The sequence below is a fragment of the Phalaenopsis equestris genome, unplaced genomic scaffold, assembly GCF_001263595.1.
Source record: "Phalaenopsis equestris unplaced genomic scaffold, ASM126359v1 Scaffold000188, whole genome shotgun sequence".
Lineage (NCBI taxonomy): Eukaryota > Viridiplantae > Streptophyta > Magnoliopsida > Asparagales > Orchidaceae > Phalaenopsis > Phalaenopsis equestris.
Window position 1 is genome coordinate 29,489 of NW_018164630.1, and position 19,978 is coordinate 49,466.

The window sequence follows — 19,978 nt, forward strand, 5'->3', positions numbered from 1 at the left end:
TATATATATATATATTTATGTATGTATGTATGTATATGTACATATATATAGTTAGAGAAACACAATAAAAAACATTATATAATATATATAAAACCTCCTTCTTTACAGCTCTAAATTAAATTCGCAATACCATCCACCCCGTGCTTCATTATTGATGAGTTCACAAGACCTTGCAAGCAAAGATGGATGGAGAATTAAATAAAAGTTTTTATTTTTCTATTTTTCATAAATTTCTTACTTTAAAATCCCTCAGAATATTAACATTTCTAAATTATTTTTTCAGAATATATTAAATTTTATTAACATTATTTAAGGTAGTTGCAGCTGTTCCACACAGACAAAGAAAAGAAAGACTAAAGTTTAATGGAGCTGCATGCATGCTGCATGGCCTTCAATACCTTTAAGCTTTAGCTTTCTGTTCAATGTGGATGGAAATGGAGCCTACACCTTCACCAAAAAGCATTGAATAATTAATTATAACATATGAAAATTAATAAAATATAGATGTATTTATGATAGCAATGCACCAATATAAATATAAAGCCTCCTATTCTATGACCAAAATCAAAATTTTCACTATCTTTCAATAAGGAGGTTAGATTTTTATAGCCACGCATGGCTTCTTCTTCTTCTTCGTTATCCTTTCTCTATTTTTTGACTTGTTTAGCCATTTTGGAGAGCTTATTAGTGCACGCTGAGGCATCTCGAGCCTTCTTCGTGTTCGGAGATTCGCTCGTTGATAATGGAAATAACAACTATCTTGCGACGACGGCACGAGCGGACTCTCCTCCTTATGGGATCGACTATCCGACTCATCAACCGACCGGGAGGTTCTCTAATGGCCTCAACATTCCTGACATTATCAGTTAGTTCTCTTATGCTCATTATCCAATAAGGACGAAAGCTTTCAAATGATTTGAGGTTATATACATTGTAATTTATGAGTTAATGGTGATAAAGGACAATTAACGTATGATTAGTCATACACAAAATATCTTGGATAATTGAAAAAGAGTAGCTTTATTTGGCAACTAGTTTTATTGAAGTAAATGCTTTCACTTATAATATATATAACAATATGACATCAATGTATATATATTGATTTTTATATATGATAAATCTTGTGCCATGTACCTTAGCCTATTGGATGGCTTCCTTGGTGTAAGGCCGCTTAGGTCGGGGGTTCGAATCGCCTTTAGCACAGTTGGCCTTAAGGAGGTGACACTCTAGTTGTTAAACACATTCGAAGTGGTTGGAGGCTCGTATAATTGTGATACTTTTTATGGAATATAAAAGATATTGGTGTCATGCACTAAAATAGGAAAGTTTAGATATTACATATATGTAAATATATAAGAATTTTGTGGTGTTTATGTAAAGGCCTACAATGCGTGCCGCCATATGGAATTCAGAGGAACATACAAAGGAAATTCAATGTTTATTAAGATAGTAACCTCATGCTTCTTTAAATTAAATGTCATATCTCATATTAAAAAAGTTATTTAGGAACATTTATATTCATACCACCCAATTTCTATTTATTTACATATCTAACAACAAGAGATTATTTAACTTATTACATTTATATTACCTAAATATTCCATATCACATCAAAATTACCATCATTCTAACTTACAATCATTCGAGAAAATATTGCATCAGGACTCCGCACGTAGAGTTTAGTGCGGAGTACAATGAAATCACGCAGGTGGTGGTGACTGAAAAATAAAATAAAATCTGTCCAGTAACACAAAATAATATTCCTCCCGTGTTATTCAAGTGTTATTGTGTAATATTCATGTATTATTGTGTTATTCAATTGTTATTGTGTTATTATAACACCGAGAATATTCTCATAACACAATAACACCTGAATAACACGGAATAATGCGAGGGGAAATATTCTCCTATATTACCGGGCAGATATTTTTCTTTTTCCGTCACCTTCACGTGAAGTGATTTCATTGGACTTCGCACGTAACTCTACGGAATCCTGATGCAATGTTTTTCCCAATCATTCACAACCATAAGGAGAGTGGTGTATGTATGAAAATTAAACTCTACCATGTTAGATATGTAATTAAACACATCGGAATCCTGATACAATGTTTTTTCCAATCATTCACAACCATAAGGAAAGTGGTGTATGTATGAAATTTAAACTCTACCATGTTAGATATGTAATTAAACACATCGTAACTGAAGGATATATGTGTAAAACCTTCAATCATTCATGCAAATTACTGGTTTCAGGCGAGCACCTGGGTGCTGAGTCCACCCTGCCTTACTTAAGCCCAGAGCTGAGGGGACAAAAGCTCCTCGTAGGCGCAAATTTTGCTTCAGCAGGCATTGGAATTCTCAACGACACTGGCATTCAGTTTGTGAGCATTATTTATTTATTATTAAAAATATTATAATTAATATATTTATATATTAATTATTATTATTATTATTTTATTTCAGGCAAATATAATCAGGATTTCACAGCAGTTGCAGTACTTCCAGCAGTATCAGCAAAGGCTGAGCTCATTAATCGGCGCAGCTGCAGCTAAGAGATTGGTGAATCAGGCGCTGGTTCTGATAACTCTGGGTGGAAATGATTTTGTTAACAATTATTATCTGGTTCCTTTCTCTTTTAGATCTCGCCAGTATTCTCTTCCTGATTATGTTCGTTATCTCATCTCCGAGTATAAGAAAATCCTCATGGTAAGTTTTACATCATTTCACCACAATTTTTACGAATTTACATATCTAAACCACTTAATATTTGATATTTTGATTTATAACCTATTGGTGCTATAAATCTAAACATAAAAGAGGTGGAGAAATTGGTATTTTGTATGCCGTGTTGAAGATGTAAGGACTCATTTGAGGCAGCTTATTTGGTGTTGTGGGTATTGAAAACGCACTCATAGGTTATAATTGTTTAGAAAACGCACCTATAAGTTTTGGTGCGGGTCTGTTTGGGGGCAGCTTATTAATGAGTTGATAAGTTGTTGAAAAATAATATGATGAAAACTGCTACCGTACCTAGTCAGGAACGGTGTAAAATATAGTTTTTTGAATAAATTGTCATAGTGAAAAATGATGCATGTATAGGGGAATTGTTAGATATATAAATTTCTCATATTTATTTAAAGATTATTTTCTAACTCCCGGTTGAATTAGATTAGAATATTTGGATAATAATTATATAAATATATTTTAATTTTTGGGTGATAATGGAAATGCAGAGGATTTATGAGCTGGGAGGGCGGCGTGTGCTGGTGACTGGGACGGGCCCACTGGGTTGCGTGCCGGCCGAGCTAGCACAAAGAAGCAGAAACGGCGCATGCGACCCGGAGCTGCAGAGAGCCTCCGAACTATACAACCCTCAGCTGGAGAAAACCATAAATCAGCTCAATTCGCAGTACCACTCCAACGTCTTCATTGCCGCCAACACCGCCAAATTGCATTCCGATTTCATTTCCAACCCCCAGGCTTCTGGTAATTGTATAATAAGAAAATTACGAAATATTTATATAAAAATTTACATGTTAGATCTCTAAATATAAGAATTGTGTGATATGAAAGTGTAAATTTGCTTTAAAATATATATAAAATCAAATGTTTATATGGAAATAGTAATGGTTTATTTTTGTAATTTTTTAGGTTTTATTACTTCAAAGAGAGCTTGTTGTGGGCAAGGACCCTACAATGGCTTGGGTTTGTGCACGGTGGCACCAAATCTATGTCCGAATCGGGATTTATATGCTTTTTGGGACCCATTTCATCCGTCTGCAAAGGCGAGCCGGATCATAGTTGGCCAATTCATGACTGGTTCAAGCGAGTACATGAACCCGATGAACCTAAGCACTTTATTAGCAATGGGTGAAAGCACCTAATTATATGAATTAAGTAGGGTTATATTAGTATTTAACTATAAATGTTGAGGATTAACTTCCATTGTCCTCATTAATTTGTGTGATTTATGTTTAAATAATGAATAATTTGATGAATTTCTTATGTGGAATAAAACGTTATGTATGGTTGTTTAGATGAATTATATGAAGTTAGATATGATATTGATGTATGTAATTGTGGTGTGTGTCTAGAAAGTTGGTTAAGATAATTCATTGAAGCATTATCTTATTTAATTATGTATTGTCATGCATTTTTCAATTTTTTTATTTAGCTTTTGAGGTTTTTATCTTCATTTAAATTATATAAAATATATAATTAATTTTATTGAATTTAATTTGTGATTATATTTAATCTTGGTTCAAATTTATGGATAATTTTATAAATGATAGCATGTATGAGATTGATTTTCATTCTTTTTTAAATGAAGAGGCAAATAAAACATGCATGTATGTCAATAGCAGCTTCCCTTGTGACATTAACAATGGGATGTTGCTTGAAGCAATGAACCAGAGACCCACAAGACTTATTCATATTGATCAAATTGGCAGGTATATGAGTTCATGATAATGAAGTTGACTCAAGAATAAACTTTAAAATGTTGCATTGGTTTCATGTACTCTTGGAGAAATCAAATTAATAGTTTAAAAGACCTTGATCATCCAATAAAGATAGATTGGCCTAATTAAAGCTAGATTATGCTATGTTGAATCAACTTCTTCATCTTCCTCAAAGCGAGCATTAAGGGTCCGTTTGGGGCGGCTTATAAGTGTGGGCGGAGTTTTGAAAAAGCCGTCGTACCGTTTGGTTCGCGCGTTTCGCCAACTTATATGAAACTGCGTTTGAGTTTTTACATTAAACGCGGGCCGTGAGTTGACCTCTGCAGCCGGCCCGCGGGTCACATTTCTGGATAAACAGCTTATTCTGAAACGCACAAGCTGCCCCAAACGGACCATTAATTTGCACGCATATTCATTTTGCTAGATTTATATGGTAATCAAGGAGATTGTTGCCTCCCTTCATGGATTAGGTGTCCATGAGCCATAAAATATGGATTATAATTTGTTTTGGTCCTCCATGACATCACTGTCATTCAAGAATTTTTTTTATTAGCCATAACTAACTAGATGAAATTTTACTAAGAAGATCCATATAAAGAACTAACTACTAAATAATTAATCATTTGAATAATTAGATGATAGGGGTGAACTTTGAAAGAGGTGAGTTCACGCTCTATATGCGGGCTACCACCCCTTTGGAGCTCGTTTAAGCTGCTTAACTCATTTTCATAGGCCATCTGGAAGGCTGTTCAAATTTGAAATTATTTCTTCAATACAAAATATGAAAATTAATTGAGATCATATTTGATGTAGAAAAGCAAAATATATTCAATTACCTAACAATTCATAATTCTAAAAATATCCTATAATTTTTGTTATTGTTTGATCCTGATCACTAAAGATTTTATTGGATGTTTATCGTTCATCATACGAATAAATATTTTGAATGGTCAGTTGAATGAATCAATCGTCTTGTCCAACAAAAAACCAAATCCGAAGAGAACATTTTGACAATGTTGGTTCACGCCAATAAGTGAAACACAACATAAATAATATTTCTTTAGTCTATAGCTTGTATAAAAAATAACTTCATCCTCAAATTAGTCAAAATGAAGCCTAGACGTCCCATCACTCAAAAAAAAAATCTCATCAGCCTACTGCACTCATCAATTACAAACATTTTATCATCAATTTTTCTCTCCGTGAACAATTGTGATAGAGAATTGGTGTCACCATTTTCAATTATAGCTCTTCTCTCTTTTTTAATGAAATTAAAGGCATCACTCTTCGTACATTCAAGTTTCTCTGCTCCCCAAACTTTTGTAGCAAGAAAGTTAAATGCATCATAGTTCTAATCCTCGATTTCGTCACTGATATGAGCACATTTGCATTGATTTCACTTATATTTTTGCTATAACGCAGAAGATGATTATCACCAAGCTTCACTAAGGAGTGATTAAGACTTTCTATAAATTTTTTAATTGTTCAGTTGCCTTGAACATCAAATTCATATTAAATCATTGTTGGGCAAATCAGTCATTGTGTCCACTTTTTGAACTTCACCGTGTTGTTGAACTTTAGTCCTTTCTTAAAACCAGCTTTGCGCATAAAAAGTCATTCGACTTAATTTTTCTTGAATTTGGCCAAAAACTACCGTCATCCTCTTGAACAGTAAATCTAATATGATGTGCATAAGCACGCTATATTTCATATATTTCTTTTTAATTGTGTACAATATCGTCAAAAAATCTATCTGCGATTGGATCATTACCAACATCTCCAATCTCACAAAACTGCACATTTAAAAAATAAATTGAATATGATTAAGTATGATAATCACTAAATTATAAACACAAATCTAAAAAGATACAAATATGACCGTACTACCACAAAAGAACATCATAATCACATTAAAAAAAAATATCATAAGAACACTAGTAGAATATCACCACAGAACCACCATAATACCACCACAATACAACCATAATACAACTTCACTTCAATTACTCCACAATACAAACACAACACCACTCTAATATCACCATAATATAACCACAATAACAATCCAATAATATCACAATAACACCACAATAACGCAATAATATCACAATAACACCACAATAACACTCAAATATGAACAAATAGAATCTTAATTCCGCTTCAATACAACCACAATACCACCCAAAAATACTACAAGCTATTACAATACCACAAGAACAATATGACAATATCACCACAAAATCATCACAATACATTTATAATAACTCTACATAAACACCATAAAACAAACCCATATGAACAAAATACAACCTCAATCTAACTTCAATACAATCAAAACACCACTGCAATAATACCATAATACAACCACAAATTTATCATAATACAACTACAATATCATCACAATAACATCATAAAACCACTACAATATGAAAAAAAAAACATCAATATCACATCAATACAACCACAATATTACTTAAATAACACCACAAACCATTACAATACTTAAAAAATAATAAGACAATACAACTGTAAAATCACATTAATATCACTACAACATCATTACAATACATTCGTAATCCCACCACAAAATAATCATAATTTGAAGAAAATACAACATCAATCCCACCTCAATACAACCATAACATCAGCCCAATAACACTACAAACTACTATAATACCATCAAAATAAGATGACAATATTACCATAATAAGAGCACAATAGCGCATCAAAATCGCCACAATACAAAAAGAATCAACAATAATAATAAATACAAAAAAAAAACGTTGCCACCAGAATAACTTTACAATAACACAACAAAATTACCACAAACAATACTCGAAAAGTAATATAATGTCATTGATTCAGAGTATAAAGGTAATTAAGGAAACATAAATTAATGTCAAAGTTTCAAACACAACTAAATTCACTTCGATTTCAAACTTATCATCATTATTTTCATATTCCATCGTCAACATTTTTCACTGGACATGTTGTTCACAAATAATATCAAAAGATATGCATGTCGAGAGAGAGAAACTATGAATGATTTTCGTTCGGCGACCGACATGCAAGGGATTTCAAACGAACCAAACTCTAGCTATCAAAAATCGACGAAAAAAATCGCCCAACGAAACCCTACCCGATGACGATGGAAGAAAATAGATATCGAAGAGGCGCACATGGTTATTTTCAAAGCATTGGATTTGTTCGGACCGGGAACTTCAATAACTCCACAATACAAACACAACACCACTCCAATATCACCATAATATAACTACAATAACAATTCAATAACATCACAATAACACCATAATAACACAATAATATCACAATAATACCACAATAACACTCAAATATGAACAAAATAGAATCTTAATTCCGCTTCAATACAACCACAATACCACACCAAAAATACTACAAGCTATTACAATACCACAAGAACAATATGACAATATCACCACAAAATCATCACAATACATTTATAATAACTCTACATAAACACCATAAAACAAACCCATATGAACAAAATACAACCTCAATCTAACTTCAATACAATCAAAACACCACTGCAATAATACCACAAATACAACCACAATATCATCACAATAACACCATAAAACCACAACAATATGAAAAAAAAACATTAATATCACATCAATACAACCACAATTTTACTTCAATAACACCACAAACCATTACAATACTTCAAAAACAATAAGACAATACAACTGCAAAATCACATTAATATCACTACTATATCATTACAATACCTCCATACTCCCACCACAAAATAATCATAATTTGAAGAAAATACAACATCAATCCCACCTCAATACAACCATAACATCAGCCCAATAACACTACAAACTACTATAATACCATCAAAATAAGATGACAATATTACCATAATAAGAGCACAATAGCGCATCAAAATCGCCACAATACAAAAAGAATCAACAATAATAATAAATACAAAAAAAAAACGTTGCCACCAGAATAATTTTACAATAACACAACAAAACTATCACAAATAATACTCAAAAAGTAACATTATGTCATTGATTCAAAGTATAAAGTTAATTAAGGAATCATAAATTAATGTCAACATTTCAAACACAACTAAATTCACTTTGATTTCAAACTTATCGTCATTATTTTCAGATTCTATCGTCAACATTTTTCACTGATATGTTGTTCACAAATAATATCAAAAGACTTGCATGTCGAGAGAGAGGGACTATGAATGATTTTCGTTCGGCGACCGACATTGCGAGGGATTTCAACCGAACCAAACTCTAGCTATCAAAAATCGAAGATAAAAATCGCTCAGCGAAACCCTACCCAATGACGATGGAAGAAAATAGATATCGAAGAGACGCACAAGGTTATTTTCAAAGCATTGGATTTGTTCGGACCGGGTTATGCACTAATATATACAAAATTTTTGTTATTTTTTTTAATGGGTCCCCCACTTATATGTGGCGAAATATCATTGGAGTCGGTAAGCATAGTTGTGTCCGATCTCCTGATACCAAATTTTTTTGTTGATGTGAATATATAAAATTTGCGTGATAGACAGACAATAAATGCAGGAAAAAAAAAATCAAATCATCTGTCATAATTTAAAAAACAGGTTAAAAATGTAAAAAAAAAAAAAAATGAAAATCAAATCATATATCATAATTAAAAATCTCATTGGCACATCTTTATCTTATAATTTGTAGAATTAGAACTAAAAAAAAACTCAATGTGCTACACATAAATATTAAATTTTGTTGGGATTAGAAACTCAATGTGCTACACATAAATATTAAATTTTGTTGGGATTAGAGTACAAATGATTGACCCCAACCAAATCGGTAAAAACAAAATAATATTTTGATGATGGAGTGCTAGCTCTTTGCACAATAAGAAATTCAAAGTAAATCTAGAAAATCACAACCGAAGCATCTCTACTCCTCTCCAGACCTAAGAAGAACTGAGAATTGGTCAGAGTGTCTTCTCCCCATTTCCATTCAATTCAACCTTTGAATTTGATCGCCGCCATGTCACCACCTTCTTCATCTTTCCCTTCTCTCCCAACGGCCTCCTCCTCCTCTTCTTCCTTTCCCTGACCTCCTCCTCCCAAACCCTAACCCTTGAAAAAGAGCGATGCCGAGTGTTGCCGTGAAGCTCTACAGCGTATTCTTCAAGCTCCTGCTCAAACACCGCCTTCAGTCCCGCGTCGACGCCGCCGCCGACGAATTCGGGATCACTTCCCGCCCAGAAGAGTCCACCGCACCAGCAAATCCGTCCTTTGCCGCCGACGGAATCGCCACCAAGGATATCCACATCGACCCACTCACAGCCCTCTCCCTCCGCATCTTTCTACCCGATCCTTCCCACCAAGTCCGTCCTGCATCAAGCCCTGACCTCTCCTTACGCGCCAACGGCCACTTCGCTGGCGCTTCCACTGTCGTAGCCGACCGTCGCAGCTACGAAGACCCCGGATCCGTTGCTGCGTATCGAGGATACCTTCCTTCTCCTGGCATCCGCCACAACGCCTTCTCACGCAGGCTTCCGGTGATCTTGCAGTTCCACGGTGGTGGGTTCGTTTCCGGTAGCAATACATCCACGGCGAACGATTTCTTCTGCCGTAGGATCGTGAAGCTGCTCGATGTGATTGTGATCGCCGTAGGCTACAGATTGGCTCCGGAAAGTAGGTATCCTGCTGCTTTTGATGATGGGATTAATTTTTTGCATGAAACAAAAAACCCCAAAATCACAACTTCAACGTGCTGCATTGGTTAGCCAAACAAGCCAATTTGGCGGAATGTAACAGATCGATTGGAAATCAACGGAGTGGCGATGCAAGGAAGATGGATAGGCAGAGGCATATTGTAGATGCGTTTGGGGCTGCCACTGTTGAGCCTTGGCTTGCGGCTCATGCTGATCTATCGAGGTATAATTTCGGAGGTTGCCTGCTTATTCCAGCTTTCTTCAGTTGATTCATTCATATTTTCATTGTTTGTTTTTGTTGCACAAATTTAGGTGCAAAGAGTTCATTTTAATTGAAGTATGAGGGCCGTGTATCTGTTAGTTATCTCTGGCTTGAATATCACTCCGAGCATGTCTAATTTAATGGTTTTATTTGATCTCATGTGAAAAGAATTTTAGAGCTATATGATGAATGGTTATCATTCAAAGAGGATTGTGGACATTACCTTCCGGGATGAAAGATAATAGGCACCCAATTACTCATGCAACTATGCTAAAGATCCTTTTTTAGTTCATATTGTCAAGAGAGTTAGGAGTTTTTAATTCTAGGCAGGTTTTCCAATTCATTGAGACATCCTATCCTGATTCTTTCCTTTGACAAAAGCTTAGTTGCTTTCAAAATATCTCGAAGTAAAGACATTCCATAAGAATTGGTGAAACTTAATGAAATCATCGATCGTGCTCTATATTGGGAGTGGATTAATTTATTTTTTTCAGCCTCTTGAAATTGTTTCTGTACCTACTGATTGAAGGAGGCTTAGTGTTGATGCCAATGTATTGGTTTTTGGGCAACAAAGAAATCATTGATAAGTACTTTGCAAAAATAAGAAGGTTGAGATGAATTTATAGTACAACTAGAAAAGATGTACTAAGAATTGATTTTAGTTTGTTCTTTTGTTATTCTAGTTTACATTTTATTCGTATGTGCCTGCAGTACCTATGCTACCAATTATATTCTCTCTAAAACAAAATTTAATGCTTATTATTCTCATTTTAGACAGATTAAATCACTGTCCTTTGCTCTTTTTAGATATGCTAAAAGAACAATGTTAAACAACTTGTTAATCTTTGCTATTAATTGTAGTTGTCTACTTTCAATGAGAGCACAATTTTCATTTAAAGTAGGTTAAATCTATTCGTGAATTCAACACACCATGCACTAATTTAGGTTTTTTTTTCCTATTTACTGGAAAAGTCTTATCAACTGGCTTCTTACATCTTCTGACAGAGAAAACACTATTCTTATCTTAGACTGGGAAGGTCAGCATGTCTGAACGTTTTAAATTTTTTGTGGAAGTTGCGCACCATGAGTGATATTTAAGGTTGAGTGAGAAAAAAAGGTACAATAAACTACCTGTTAAATTAAATATGGCAATTAGCAGTCTATATTCAAGGTTGAGTGAGAAAAAAAGGTAGAATAAATTTCCTGGTAAATTAAATATGGCAATTAGTAGGCAGCCTGACTTATTACTAATGAATTGAGGGCTTATTGTTTTTAGGCACGAATGATGAATGAGATTGAAATATATTTTTTGCTATTTGTATGCATACAGGGTTGATTAGCCTCCCACACGGCATAGTACATTTTTTTCCTTAGGAAATCATTTTTAATGTGCTTTATGCAGGCAACCAAAATTTTATGCTTAAGCAGACCAGGTGCAGCTATTGAAAAGTTAGCTATAATGCTTTTTTTCTTAGGGTACATAAACATGATCCATGTAAATAGGAACATATGTGGTCATAAATTAGCAGCGTAATGTGGGAAACCTGATGAATCAATCTTTATTCCTTTATATGCTCATTTATACCACATGAGGCTGCATAAAGCCCTAGCCTTAACCTAAAGTGAATTTGACAAAGTTACTCGTATGATTAGCTGAATATACTGCAAATCAATTTCTAGGATTAGTGGTGTTTAATTATTAAATATTTTTATCTGATTTTTATTTATTTTTTTTAATTTATTTAGGACCTTAACTTATTACACTCTATTACTACATAACTATCATTGATATTGCTAACCAACTTTTGCAATAATTTATTGGGAAATTTACATATATGCTGCACAATGCTTGCGTATTTACATGTCTAATACCGAAGGTTTGATACTCAAACTTATAACATCTTGGTGCTATAAGCCTATGTACAAGAAGTTAGATTTCATTTTAAAAAGATAGTGATGTTGGTATTTTTGATGTGATGTTAAGGATTTTAGTGGAATGCATGTAAATATGAATGTTTAGGTTTTAGATATGTAAATACATTACACGTGGCTGGCATGTATGTAAATGCCCCTAATTTTTTTCTTAGGATTTGTGTGGCCTTTTTCTTCTCAAGTCTTTGTATTCTCGTTCTTTTTACTGCACCATTTACTATAGCTAACGCCTCATACAACTGCTTGAACATACTAAATCTGACATTTCCTTTCTTTTTGCCTTTACGTCTCATTTCTTCTTGCTTATTCAGTTAGACAACATTACCTCATTGTTTATTAGCTGCATAATTTTTTTGCAGTTTGTAGCAGATCCAGCGTCAATTAGATTAGCTTTATCCTGTAGAACTTCCATCTTTACATAACTTAATTGTTAAAAAAACATGTAGATGGTAGATCTTTTCAATTTTTATGCTCGTTGCACTTCATTTGTTTTTCTTGACATATGTCCAATTAGAGTTACCTTCTTTTTCAAATTTCTTGTCCAAATTTCTGTTAAGAGCAACAAATTCATAAACGAACACCATACACTTTAACTTTTTTTACTCGACACTGTTAAGAAGATCTTCTGATGAAACGTTTGAAGCTTTAAAAGCTAAATAAACCAAATCAATTTTTGAGATATGTTTTACCACTGCCTCTCAACCATTTGTGTTTCTCCAAAAATTTTAGGTTGAAGTGATAATAAAATAGGGGCATTTGCATGCATACCACCCTAGTCTGTCTTTACATAACTAACACCTAAACTTTATACATTTATACCACCCAAATATTTTATATTGTAAAGAAAGGGGCGACAATGAAGAAATCAGAGGATCGTTCCTGTAAGCTTTTACTGTGTAGCTACATATAAGAAACGAACAGAGAAGAAGAAAAAGGAGAAGCAGGAAGATAAAGCAGATAATGCTAATATTCCCTTGTGCTAACTTTAGGTACAGGTATTTATAAAACTAAAAGAAGCGTGTAGAAGGTATGTAAGAGAAAAAGGGTAATGATGTGTTGATAACAAAAAGTTGATTGAGATACGGTGTTGTCCTTTTCCAGTGAATGGAGAGTTATTCTTTATGACCCCCCATCAAGCTGATGCTTGGTTCTACTAAAGTGTCAGCTTGTCTCGAAGTAAGGTGAAGTGGGGTGCTGGAAGTGAGTTGGTGAAGTGTCTGCTACTTGATTGGAGGTCGAAATGTAGTGGATGTTGATCTCCATGGACATAAGTTTCTCTCGAACGAATTGTTAATCGATCTCGATATGCTTGGTGCAGGTGTGAAATACTGGGTTGCGTACAATGGATTGAGCATATTTATTATCACAATATATAACCGTGGAAGATGGTCTGGGGATTTGAAAATCTTGGAGAAGTCGACGAAATCAGATGACATCCATGGTGGCGTTTGATAGAGCACGATATTCGGTCCCAACTGAGGAACTTGCATGTTGGTTGTTTCTTAACTTTCCATGAGATAAGGTTGTTGCCTATGAATGAGCAGTGACCTATAGTAGAATGGCAGTCACGAGGATTGTCTGCTCAGCTGGAGTCGGGTGTCTTTGATGTAGCGGAGAAGCCGCGTGAGTTGGTGGAAATGAAGGCTTAGGAGCTGTTGGAGGTGTTTGGATAAAATGTTGACAGCGTAGGTGATGTCGGGATGTATAATTGTTAGGTACTGGAGAGATCCAATAAGTTGTCGGTGAAGGAATGGGTTGGGGTAGGCCTGATTGAGTTTGGTAGGAAGGTTTTTGGAGAAGTGTATGGGGTTTGGTGTGGGTTTGCAATCAGCTAGGCCGGCTTTGTTGAGAATCTCCAACACATAGGTGTTTAATGAAGAAACATACCTTGATTGGTGTGAATAGTGGAAATGCCAAGAAAAGTGGAGTCAAAACCCAAACTTTTCATGGAGAATTTATGCTTCGACATAGTTAGTAGTTCGTCTATGACGTTGGGGTTGTTAATGTCATCCACGTAGAGTAATAGGTAGAGTGCGGTGGAGTTGATGTGGAGTGTAAACAGAGCGGAGTCGGCTTGGCTTGTGCGGAATCCAAGTTGGAGGAGAAACCTGTGAATGTATTAAACCACTGACGCGGAGCTTGTTTGATGCCGTAGATGGTTTTTCGAAGGAGGCATATTTGTTTGGGGTGTTGGGCTTTAAGGTGGCCTGGAGCTTGCTGCATGTAGATGATCTCGTGGAGTTTGCCATGGAGAAATGCGTTGGAGAGAGCTGCATAACTTGCCACTGGTGTTGGAAAACAATGGTTAAAAGAGGTGGATGGTGGGATGTTTCACAATTGGGATTTTGGTGCCGGTGAAATGTTGTCCATATTGTTGCTGATAACCGCATATGACGAGCTGGGCTTTGTACCGAGCGATACTGTCGTCATGGTCGTGCTTGATCGTATACGTCCATTTGCATCCTAGGATGGGCTGATTTACTGATGGAGGGACAAGTGTCCAAGTAGATTGTTTCTATAGTGCTGTGAGCTCCTCTTGCATGACTTGTACCCAAAGAGTGCTTTGCTTCTTGAAACGTTAGTGGTTCATAATCATGTGTAACGAGATGCTGTAGATTGAAGATGGATTTTAGTTTTAGTGAGCCCGTTTTGTATCGAGTTGGTTGAGTTGGAGGAGCAGTAGGATTGATCAATATTGGAGAGTTTGGGGGAGAGGAGGTTGAGTTGGTGGAATCTGGTTGTACCAGAGGTGATGTGGGAAGGGAATTTGCGGTGATTGGTTCAGTTGGTGTTGGAGACGAGGGAGTGGATTTTGATATGTGGATGATAGTGGTAGGAAGGAGCGTAAAGGGAGGCGGGTTTGGATTGGATGTTATAGGTTGGTGGTGGTTTGGTGTGTGTTGGTGGGATAAGAGTGTTCGTTAAACGTGCCGTGACTGGAGATGAGAATGTAAACCATTGGCGGGGTTGAGACATTTGTAGCCTTTTATATTGTCAGAGTAACCGAGAAAGGAGTCGAACGTTGTTCTAGTTTATTTCGGGTGTGTGGGGAAAACCATGGGAAGCAAGCACATCTATAAGCCCGAAGGTGAGTGTAGTCAGGTGATTTGCTGTGAAGAGTTGATATGGGGAGTGATGTTTAGTATTTGCGGAGGGCATGTGGTTGATTAGGTATACGCCCGTGAGGATGGTGTCAGACCAATATCGAGGTGGTAGATTGGATGTGACCATGAGTGCTCTGGCGGTGCTTCCGTTTGACTAGGCCGTTTTGTTCCGATGTGTAGGGTGAGGAGAATTGATGGATAATGTCGTGGGTGAGTGGGTAATTTTTGATTTGACGGTTGCAGTATTCACTGTCGTCGTCGAATCATATGCATTTTATGTGTGTTTTGAATTGATTTTCAGTTTGTTGTTTAAAGTTTATGAAGTGGGTGAGAACTTCTGATTTGTGGGTCATGAAATTAACCCAAGTATAGCGTGTAGCATCATCCGCAAAGGTAACATATAAATAGAATCCTTGATTAGAAATATGTGGGGAGGGTCTCTATATATTTGTATGAATAAGTTATAGTAGTTTGTAGGTATGTTGTTTAGAGTGGGAGAAAGGTAGTTGATGTATTTTAGCTGTAGTACATGAGTTGCAAAATGAAATAGATTTCAGAATACATAAATGTGGCTGTTGTGTGGAAATAGTGTTGAGGACTTCTTTGTGGAGATGACCGAGTCGATGATGCTTAACGTCGGCTAAGGTGAATCTTGAGAGCATAACTTGTTTGGTAATGGGAATAGGGTAAAGTCCATCACGACATAGGCCATGGAGGATGTTTGTCGAGAGGTTCGATCCTGAATCTTGTAGTCTTAGGCGTCAAAGAGAATGATACAATTGTTGTCAATGGTGAGTTGGGAGATGGAGATAAGATTGTGTATTTTGAGGAGTGTGAAGTAGTTTTGAGAGAATGAGCTTACGAGATAGAGTTGGAAGTATGCCAGTGCCGGAGAGTTGTATGGGTACGGTATTACCGTTGCTAACGAAGACTTGTTCGTTGCCATGATATTGCTCTGCTTGATGAAGGGCGTTAAAATTGGTGGTGAGGTGGCTGTAAGTACCAATATCTAAGTACCTATCCTGGTTTTGATTGGATGAAGTGAGAAGAGCTGGTGTTTCTCGGGTTGGTAGGCTGACAGTTGATATTGAATCAGTGCTAGCAGTGAGATGCGAGGTGGCCCCTTTTGTAGCAGATTTGGTACGTTCTTGATGTGGTAGAGCATTATTGTTGCTGGGGGTGCTGATCGGGTGGTTTTCTTGATAGGTTGGTATTCCTTCCTCGTCCTTGCTAGTAGGTGCAACCACGTCCTCTTTGGGAATAGAGAGCCATATGAGATACTGTTGACGGTGGGTTAGTGTTGTTTTCATTGGATATGTTGATTTCCTCGGTTCTTAAGAGGGAGTAGAGGTCCTCAAGGCTGATAGGGGTGTGAGAACTTCAGATAGCTGTTTTGAACGCTTGTTAGGAGAGTTTAGAGTATGTTGTCTTCGACAACTACGACTGAACCGGAGGCAGTTATTTTGTCTACTATGACTTTGATTTGTGTCAAATATTGCGCCATGGTTTGATTCTTCATGAATACATTGTGTAGCTCGTTTTTGAGTTGTATGATCTTGAATCTATAAATAGCTTGTAGACGTTTCTACGGTGTAGTCCAAATCTCCCTTCGGTTACAAGTTTCACGATATAATATAGTATGGTCTTTGATATTGTGGATAGGATGGCAACTACAAGATTCTGGTCCACCAACATCCAGGTTTTGTGCGCTCGGTTGGGATTGCTTGAGCCATCGACATTGAGTGTTGTGGTGGGTGGTTTGGGAATCGATCCGTCAATAAATCCGGTGAAGCCATTTGCCCTAATGATTTTAAGGACCTGTGAGCGCCACAAGGGATTGTTGTCGGTTGAAAGAGAGTTGATGACATTTTTTATGTTTACGATGAGGAACTTGAGAGAGGGAGGGATTGGTTGTTCTTCGATGCTGAGAGAGTCTAAACCTTCACTGATAGACGAGGATGAGTTTTCCATTTGTGCGGTGAGGCAAGGGGGCTTTGATACCATGTAAAGAAAGGGGCGACAAGGAAGAAATCAAAGGATAGTCCCTTAAAGCTTTTACCGTGTAGCTACAGATAAGAAATGAACAAAGAAGAAGAAAAAGGAGAAGCAAGTAGGTAAAGCAGATAATGCTAATATTTCCTTACTTGTGTTAACTTTAGGTACTGGTATTTATAAAGCTAAAAGAGATGTGTAGAAGGTATGTAAGAGAAAAAGGGTAATGATGTGTTGATGACATAAAGTTTGTTGAGATATGTTGTTGTCCTTTTCTAGTGAGTAGAGAGTTATTCTTTATGACATATCACGTAAAAAATATCACCACTTTAACTTTAAAAAGTGAAATACACGTTTTCATACTTAGGTAAGGTGGCATTATATGTAAAAATTGAATTTTAGGTGTTAGATATATAAATACACAGGAATTGGGTGACATGCATGTAAATCTTCCTAATAAAATCTGTTTAAAAAAATATAGCTGCTAGCCATTATTTGGTTCTGATCTATTTGAATTGAATGTTTACCTTTTCATTTCATAGAATAAACGTCAGTTTCCCTGAATAATGCTGGAGGCAATGTGGAGAGCTGGTGCTGCAATATGAGGTGGGTTGGGAATGGGTGCAGGGACATGGATTTGAGTTTGAATTTTGTCTTTTCATACATTCTGATGCGTAGATAGTTGACAGAAAATAAATTGTAAGATAGATTATGGCGTTGGGTATATCTTTTTTAGGAGAAGGCCATCTAACATGAATTGAATGACTACTAACTTTGATTTGTAGATATCCACTAAGTGATGAAATTTTATCTTTCTTACACCCATGGGAAGTTCCCAATAAAAATTGTTCAGAATGTATTTGTCATGTTGATGGAAATAGTAGAACATTGCGCCCATTGATTCTGCATTGCTAAGCTGAGCATGTAATTTTTGTAGAATGGGAAGGAAGAAATTGTAGCAGTCTAATGTTAACATGCTTAGCAGTTCTATAAGTTATTTAGGTTAACAGTAACTTAAACCAAATCAGCTTTTCACTGGAGGAGGAATTATGTAGCCTTTCTGGCTAAAATCTCCTTGCTGTTTTTAATTTGGATAATAAGCGTTAGTTTGTTTTTATTTTAATTTTATATAAACTCATTGATGGTTGTTTGGTTGGATGAATTTCAAATGCGCTGTAAAATTATAATGCATTTAGAATTCATTCTTTAATTCATTTTCAATTTATTTGGGATTCACTGGATTTGGGCAAATTTTAAATACACTGCTTTGTGTAAAAAGTTGCATGACGACGCCCTTGATGCTGGCAACCTGTTATCCAGTCAGCCATCTAAATCACCACCACCGCCGCCGACCGCTACCGTCTATTCGCCAGCTATGCACTTTACATTGATTTTATTTTTTTTATAACCAAACATGAAAGTGTGAGTCCTGCTTTTATTTTATATTGAACTGAATAACTTCAGTTATTTCACATACAATACATTACTTTTAGATTGCATTTTTTTTATAACTTCATTCCTTTTTCAGCAAACCAAACAAATGTTTTCTTCTCTACAATTTGGAGCCTTATGCTGTGTGTCACCATTGTCTTACAAATTGTTAAAGATAATTCAGTCCTAACCGCATGATTCTTGTATGTCAGAACAGATGTGTTCTTCTTGGGGTTAGCTGTGGCGCCAACATTGCTGATTTCGTCGCACGGAAGGCAGTCGAGGCTGGAAAACTCCTCCATCCCATCAAGATCGTCGCGCAGGTTCTCATGTATCCCTTTTTTATAGGAAATGCTCCAACCCATTCGGAAATAAAGCTCGCCAATTCTTACTTCTACGACAAAACCATGTGCATACTTGCCTGGAAGCTCTTTCTACCCGAAGAGGAGTTCAACCTCGACCATCCGGCAGCGAACCCCCTGGTGCCGGGAAGGCGGCCGCCACTTAAATTCATGCCCCCAACGCTCACAGTCGTGGCCGATCACGACTGGATGAGAGACCGAGCGATCGCATACTCTGAAGAGCTCCGCAAGGTGAATGTGGACGCTCCAGTTCTCGAGTACAAGGATACAGTTCATGAGTTCGCCACCCTTGACATGCTCCTCAAGACGCCTCAGGCTCAGGCCTGTGCCGAGGATATAGCAATTTGGGTGAGGAAATATATATCAACCAGAGGTCATGAGTTCTCATATTAGATTGTCTTGAGAAGACTTTTGCAGCAGTTTTATGTATCATTATCTGAATATCAAAATGAGTGGTTGGTTCTATAAAAGCCAATTTATGGTTAGGAATTGTGTTGTGCATCTTCCATCACAAGCTTTTAGGTCTAGTCCATATTTTACTCTTGTTCTTTATTCTTTTGTTGGGGCATGTGGTGCACTAGATGGGGCAAAAAATGTTTTCTTGAGCTTGTAGCTGAAAATCATTAGGTGTTGGACAGTTGGTTTTCATTCTATTTTATTTTTTTTTTCTTGCTTTTGTATTATATTGTTATTATTATTTTGATTTTTTTTTTTTTT

General features: G+C 36.1%; 2 protein-coding genes across 2 annotated transcripts; both read left to right on the top strand.

The window, feature by feature from the left end:
- The first annotated feature begins 583 nt into the window (after positions 1-583).
- LOC110022400 (GDSL esterase/lipase At5g33370-like) lies at positions 584-3,924 on the top strand. Its single transcript, XM_020721320.1, has 5 exons — positions 584-865; positions 2,254-2,381; positions 2,464-2,706; positions 3,234-3,486; positions 3,652-3,924. The coding sequence occupies exons 1-5, from the start codon at positions 616-618 to the stop codon at positions 3,882-3,884; spliced, it is 1,107 nt and encodes a 368-aa protein (XP_020576979.1). The 5' UTR covers positions 584-615; the 3' UTR covers positions 3,885-3,924.
- Positions 3,925-9,364: 5,440 nt separating this feature from the next.
- LOC110022406 (probable carboxylesterase 11) lies at positions 9,365-19,904 on the top strand. Its single transcript, XM_020721328.1, has 3 exons — positions 9,365-10,188; positions 10,230-10,401; positions 19,117-19,904. The coding sequence occupies exons 1-3, from the start codon at positions 9,612-9,614 to the stop codon at positions 19,652-19,654; spliced, it is 1,287 nt and encodes a 428-aa protein (XP_020576987.1). The 5' UTR covers positions 9,365-9,611; the 3' UTR covers positions 19,655-19,904.
- The last annotated feature ends 74 nt before the right edge of the window (positions 19,905-19,978 follow it).